We start from the raw sequence: 6,703 nt of genomic DNA, 5'->3' as shown, positions 1-6,703 counted from the left end.
GAAACCTCCATGCTTGGTTCTCCAAGGGGGCAGCTTCTTGGGGCCACCAATCTCTCAGTGAAGCCCCCACTCGAGTCTGTGGGACACTGGATACTTGTCATTAAGGAAATGCTACCCACAAATCCACTGCATTTTTAATCTTTTATTTCCTGTCCTATTGCCTAAAGGGTAAAAGCGGCCATTTTGAGAGGACACCACTCCATGCACGTAGAAGCCACGCACTGAGAGCCATGCACATGCTGCGTGCTGAAACTGCTTTTGTGCTGGGCCTAGAGAGGAAGCTTCAGCCTGGCCATGATGCTTGGCATAAAGAAGCTGTGACAGAAGCAATTGAGTCCCAGGGCATTGGTAGAGGTGTGCCCAGGCTGGTAGAGTGACAAAGAAACATTGCAGGCCTTCTCTGTGGGACCTCGTCCCTGAGTTCTAACAGAGCACAGGGCAGGGCAGGTTTACCTTCATTCCACTTCATTACAATTGCTACCAGCGTCTCCATACTATACCCCTTATGCAAACTGTGCCATCAGCTTCCCAAGCTTCACCGTTTACACCTTCCCACCCAAGCCTGGAGCATCTGCCTTTGGCCCATGCAGCAGGGCTTCACTCTTGCTGGAGACAGAATTACAGTCAGGTTCCGTCTTTGGTGGTGAAAGGAGGCAGGCGTTGTCCCTCTGGTCCCCCCTGTGCCATGCGTGACCCACTTTCCACGGAATTCCAGTGGTCCCGGGGACAAGGCCAGATCTTCAGGCAGGGAGTCGAGGTTCAATCTTGAGTGACAGCTCATAGAGTGTATCTTCATCTATGACAAGGGCTTTGTCAAGCAGGTATTGTATGACCTGAAAGAGAGGGGTGGGGAAGAGAGAGAGAAGGAGAGAGGGAGAGAGAGAGGGAGAGAAGAGAGGGAGAGAGGGAGAGAGAGAGGGAGAGAGAGGGAGAGAGGGAGAGAGGGGGAGAGAGAGAGAGAGAGACTTCAGCTGATGTTCTTCTCAGATCAACTATACATTTTCTGAATTCATCTGACACAGCTCAACACTTTCCCTGAGACATTTCTGTAAAACAAACATGAATGGACATATAATTATAATAAAAGTAGTCCTTTCCTAACCTCTGGTCTCAGTGAGTATCCTAGAGAGCATACGTGATCTCCGATGGTGTTACTGGGCGTTTCTACGCCTTATACATACTTACAGTATTAGTTTTAAACTTGCAGTGATAAACACTCATATCACGCATTGGGATTTGCTTCCTCTGTAACACAGGCACACGGAGCTCTCATGGCTTACAGCTTTAAGAGTGCAGCCTAGGATGATGGCCACACAGAGGTGCACTTCACAGCAACACAGACAGGGTGAAATCCCGTTAGCTTGCTCCCTGCTGTTCATGCGTGCATGGGACAGATACCAGGAATAGGGAAACAAAACGGCACTGCCAGTGAAGACGTAAGGACGCGTTTCTATGGAAACGTTTCTTCTTGTTGAACGCTCATAACCCCTATGAGTATAATGTGACAGATACATAAAGTCACTGTTCTAGGCTGATTTAGTTGCTATGGCAAACATCATGACCAAAAGCAGCTTTGAGAAGAGAGGGTTTATTTCACCTTGTCCTGTATAGTCCATCGTTGGGAGGAGCCAACGAGCCAGTTTAGAGGAAAAAACTGAAGCAAGCTGCTACTTTATTATTTTATTTTATAAAATTCGGTCAGTTTGTAAAATGGATTTTGTGACCTTGAGAGGTTGAAATGGGATGGAAGCACCGGCAATGTACGGAGGAGAGAGGGCTAGAACCCAAGACACAGGCTCAGTGATGAATTCAAGTGGATGAGTTGGTCCTTTCTCTCAGTCACACTTGCTGGTCATTCCTACTTTAGGTCCTCACCACAGACTAGGATCCTATTGCTCATCCATGTGTTTGATGGGCCACTAATTTCTGTACTTGTCTTTGCAGGTTCTCACACACAGTGTTACCTTTGGCTGCTGGTCTATGCGGTAAGCGGTCTGCTGGAACTGGCGTATCTCACGAATGATGTGTGATATCTAATGGGGGAAAAAATAGGCAACTCAGAAGTACCCCTCTGCCTCGTAGTACTTCCTCCCAGGATGGTATCCCCAAGTCCTGTCCTCTATAAGGTAGAAGGAGCTCTGTCTGATCGCTTCCTGTACCTCTGAGGAGCCAAGAGAAAAGCAAACAAGAAGATATTCTTGAACTCAGAACATCAGGTTAGCTGACTGTGGATGGCCTCAAGCTGGGGGCAGGGAGAAGCTCTGGGTGCTGCTTCTTGTGGGTTTTGAGCCTGTAGCTTGGTGTTCAGAACACGGGTGTCTAGCAAGGCTACTCATGCATCTATATACTGGTCAGTGTTATAGAACTATCTCTGGACCTTTATTCCCAACAGCCTGGACCCAGACGGCAAGCAGAAGTGTCTACCAAAATGTCTCTTTAACTGGCTGTCAAGAGCTGCCCCTGCCCTCTCTTCTACCTTAAGATGTAGAAGCGAACACTGCCTTATTACCTACCCTCTTCCCTCTAAGCCAGGAAGTCACTGACACAGGCCAATCACAAAATGGCCCCTTACCATTCGCATTTTGGAGAAATTGACAAGGCCTTCTTCGGTAAAGTTCGGTGTCCCTTCTTCGATGAATGCCAGGTCTGTCAAGTACATCCCAAGGTAAGGGACAGCTGGGGGGTTACAGCTGCAAGGCAAGGAAGAGTGGTTCTTACTCCTGTACACACACAGTTAGAACTTGCAGCACGTGAAGCAGTATGGAAATGCTTTAGAAGATGGGGACTTAATATGCGTCATAGCTACACACTGAAGTGATGAAGGGAGACACTTGTTTGGGCAAAGTGGGTCCACTTGGTTTTTCCAGTGAGGCCCAGGGCTAAGGCTCTGTCTTCTCGTGCAGAGGGAACAGAGTTTGAATCCCACTTGATCAGTTGCTCAGGGATACTGAGCAGGGCACTCCCTGTAATAGAGACAGAAAAGCTAGTCTCTGAAGTTTGTTGGGAAGCTTAAGAAAGATATGTGGACACCTAATGTGCAGTGTGTAAACATTTAGCAAGTACTTGCTAGGCTGTCATTGGTGTTTCTGATGTAATAGCAATGAATCTATGATTGTCAGTAGTGGGGCACAAGACTAATGCTCTCCCAAAGGAAGCCAAGCACACATGTTAAACCACAAGAAAACCACTTGCAAGCAAGCAGAGACCTTACTCTCCCCTCCCAACGTGTGTGTGTGTGTGTGTGTGTGTGTGTGTGTGCACGTGTGCATACAGAGAATAATCTACATCTAAAAAACCAAAAATAAATAACAGTAATAAACTGCTTTTGGAATATTTAGATGAAAGACACCCCAGTGAATTATTATATTTAGATTAAGAAATACAAAATTAAGAAATTCATATTAAGAGGGATTCGACTTATGGTCATATCTTCCTATCTGGAATATAGTCCATACATTTCTAACGTACTTACTATACTTACAGTATTGTAAGATGCTCACTATATGCACAGTATCCTTACACATCTTGGTACAACCAACAGTGCTTGCTGTATGCACAGTATCTATATAAACCATGGCACATCCATAAGATGCTAACTGTATGCACAGAATCCCTACACGTATTTCTGTAAGAATCTCACTACATGCACCACGTCCTTACCCACTATGGAACATACACCTGTAATATGCTCACTAGACTTACAGTCTCCATGCACACCATGTTACAAGATGTTTACTAGATGCACAGAATTCCAAGTGAAAAACAAAACTCTCCAAACACTACAATGATGGGAGCTGCTCTCTGTTTCTTCTCCCCAGCCCCAGAGGGAGTCGGCCATGTGTGACTACCACATGGATCGTACGATACATTCTTGAAGTGACTCATGATGACTAAGTTAGACATACTTTTTGAGAGTTTCTCTGAGGTTTTTAAATCTTCCTTCAGATGAGACAGTCTTCTGAAGTTTGTCCATCAGAGCTTTTGTCTAGAAAGAAAAGAAGAAAAGCTAAGTCTGTGAAGAGAACACTGAATTCGATGAGACTGGGTTGCTGCAGGGCACCCTGTGGGCTCCCTTCTTCAGTGGCAGGTGCTGATGCCATCTGATGCTTAAAAGAAGATGGGAAGGAGCACACAGCCTGAACCCATGCTTTTCGCACAGAGTGAGGAAAAACATAAAGAAGGGAAATATTGCAATGCAAAGAAGACTGAGGACGTAAGCCTGTGGTGAATGGGTGTCTTGAAGGGGGAATTTTCCTAAGAGGGATTTCAGGACCAATCTCATTCTTCTATTGAAGGGGTGGGCATCTGACTCAGGACCTTGCGCATGCTGGAAAAATACTCTACCTCTGGTATACTCCTAGGCTGTAGTGAATCTTTTCAGTATGAATCTCCAAACCATGAAAGAACTCACTTGCCTGCTTTGATGTAGACTAAACAATATCTTCCGCTCGAAATCTTTTCTTTTTTTTGGTGATCCTCCTCATCAGTTTGTGAGGGAAGTTTATGTCTATACTTTATGAAGACCTAATAGGGCTGTTGGAGTTTCTTCCATAGATTCCAGAGAATGGCAGTGTGGCGCTGGGGAACTGGATGAGAACCTACTGCTGGTGGAAACACACAGGTGTCTTGGTGGGGCCTGATCCTCCATGGCTAACTGTGAGAAGCACTTGGCATGCCTAGGTTGAAGACTGTGTAATCTTGTCTTGGCATAGATTAGTTTCTAGAACAATCCAAGATGTGGTTATCCCCATCCAGATTTCTGAGGTCTCAAAGTGCCTCTTTCCGGGTCTGGAACTGGCTGTGGTCCAATGAAGCTTCAAAAGTACAGTCTCCTCCACAACCACAGATCTAGAGAGTTCCACAGGCCTTCTGGGCTCTTACAAACTGATATCAGACTTGCAATTGGGAGATGGTGTTGTCAAAGTTTTTGTAGGCAGGCCCCTCTGTGACCAGGCCCTCCTGACTGTGACTGGATCAAGGCACTTGGCTGTGCGCAGTACCACGCTAGTGAACAATCCAACAGCCACAGCCAGTGACTCCCACACTGACTAAAATGTGATGTCATTGCAGCTGTTACCATGGAACTTGCAACAGTAATTTTGAGCTCAGAATCTCTCTTCCATAATTATCATCACATTGCATGTTTCCTCTCAAAATCAAGACTGCCACTGAAGACAATTATAGAGAAGGCCCAGAACTTCCTTAAAGGTTGAAGGAAACCTTGGCACAGTATACCAATCTCAGCCAGTTCAACAAAATAATTGCTCACTTATTTCCTGATTGGGATAGTGTGTATTTATGTGTCAGGCTTCTGCAGAGAGAAAGGGTCTGCATAACGAGAAGAGCCTACATCACTTCTATCACTGCGTTTGAATCTACGGGTGTCTTAAGTGAAGTTTTTGTTCTTCTTTGCGCGTGTGTAAGCGCAAACACACACACACACATGCATGCACACACACACATGTGTACACACATCCCTAAATCCCTACACACATATGTCCGTGTCTACATACACACACATACGCACACACACACACACACAAACACAGACACACACACACACAAACACACACACATGCACATGTGGATGAATGCACACACACATACACACATGCATGAATACACACACACAAACACACACACAATCATGCACACATGCATGAATACACACACACACAAACACACACAAACACACACTCATGCACACATGCATGAATACACACACACAAACACACACACAAAATCATGCATACATGCATGAATGCACACACACACACACACACACACACACACACACACACACACACACCACTATTTTTTTTTAATTAACTTGAGTATTTCTTATTTACATTTCGATTGTTATTCCCTTTCCCGGTTTACGGGCAAACATCCCCCTCCCCCCTCCTCTTCCTTATAGGTGTTCCCCTCCCCATCCTCCCCCCATTGCCGCCCTCCCCCCAACAATCATGTTCACTGGGGGTTCAGTCTTAGCAGGACCCAGGGCTTCCCCTTACACTGGTGATCTTACTAGGATATTTATTGCTACCTATGAAGTCAGAGTCCAGGGTCAGTCCATGTATGGTCTTTAGGTAGTGGCTTAGTCCCTGAAGCTCTGGTTGCTTGGCATTGTTTTTCATATGGGGACTCGAGCGCCCCTTCAAGCTTTTCCAGTTCATTCTCTGATTCCTTCAGCGGGGGTCCTATTCTCAGTTCAGTGGTGTACTGCTGGCATTCGCCTCTGTATTTGCTGTATTCTGGCTGTGTCTCTCAGGAGAGATCTACATCCAGCTCCTGTCTGCCTGCACTTCTTTGCTTCATCCATCTTGTCTAATTGGATGGCTGTATATGTATGGGCCACATGTGGGGCAGGCTCTGAATGGGTGTTCCTTCTGTCTCTGTTTTAATCTTTGCCTCTCTATTCCCTGCCAAGGCTATTCTTGTTCCCCTTTTAAAGAAGGAGTGAAGCATTCACATTTTGATCATCCGTCTTGAGTTTCATGTGTCCTAGGCATCTAGGGTAATTCAAGCATTTGGGCTAATAGCCACTTATCAATGAGTGCATACCATGTGTGTTTTTCTGTGATTGGGTTACCTCACTCAGGATGATATTTTCCAGTTCCAACCATTTGCTTACGAATTTCATAAAGTCATTGTTTTTGATAGCTGAGTAATATTCCATTGTGTAGATGTACCACATTTTCTG

General features: G+C 45.5%; 1 protein-coding gene across 1 annotated transcript in view; it reads right to left on the bottom strand.

Moving 5' to 3' along the window:
* Nucleotides 1-1,665: 1,665 nt before the first annotated feature.
* LOC116896060 (ras-specific guanine nucleotide-releasing factor 2-like) overlaps nt 1,666-6,703 on the bottom strand; it is a 5,898-nt gene continuing 860 nt past the window's right edge. Inside the window, exons 2-4 of the mRNA XM_032897051.1 lie at nt 3,906-3,985; nt 2,573-2,690; nt 1,666-2,033 (exon numbers count right to left, since the gene is read on the bottom strand). Of these exons, the coding sequence (XP_032752942.1) occupies nt 1,920-2,033; nt 2,573-2,690; nt 3,906-3,985 (312 nt within the window). The 3' untranslated portion in view covers nt 1,666-1,919. The remainder of the gene's footprint in view (nt 2,034-2,572; nt 2,691-3,905; nt 3,986-6,703) is intronic.

Source organism: Rattus rattus, chromosome 3 (genome assembly GCF_011064425.1).
Source record: "Rattus rattus isolate New Zealand chromosome 3, Rrattus_CSIRO_v1, whole genome shotgun sequence".
In the NCBI taxonomy this organism is placed as follows: Eukaryota; Metazoa; Chordata; class Mammalia; order Rodentia; family Muridae; genus Rattus; species Rattus rattus.
Note: the sequence above shows the minus strand (reverse complement) of the source record. Positions and strands in the feature narration are given on the sequence as shown.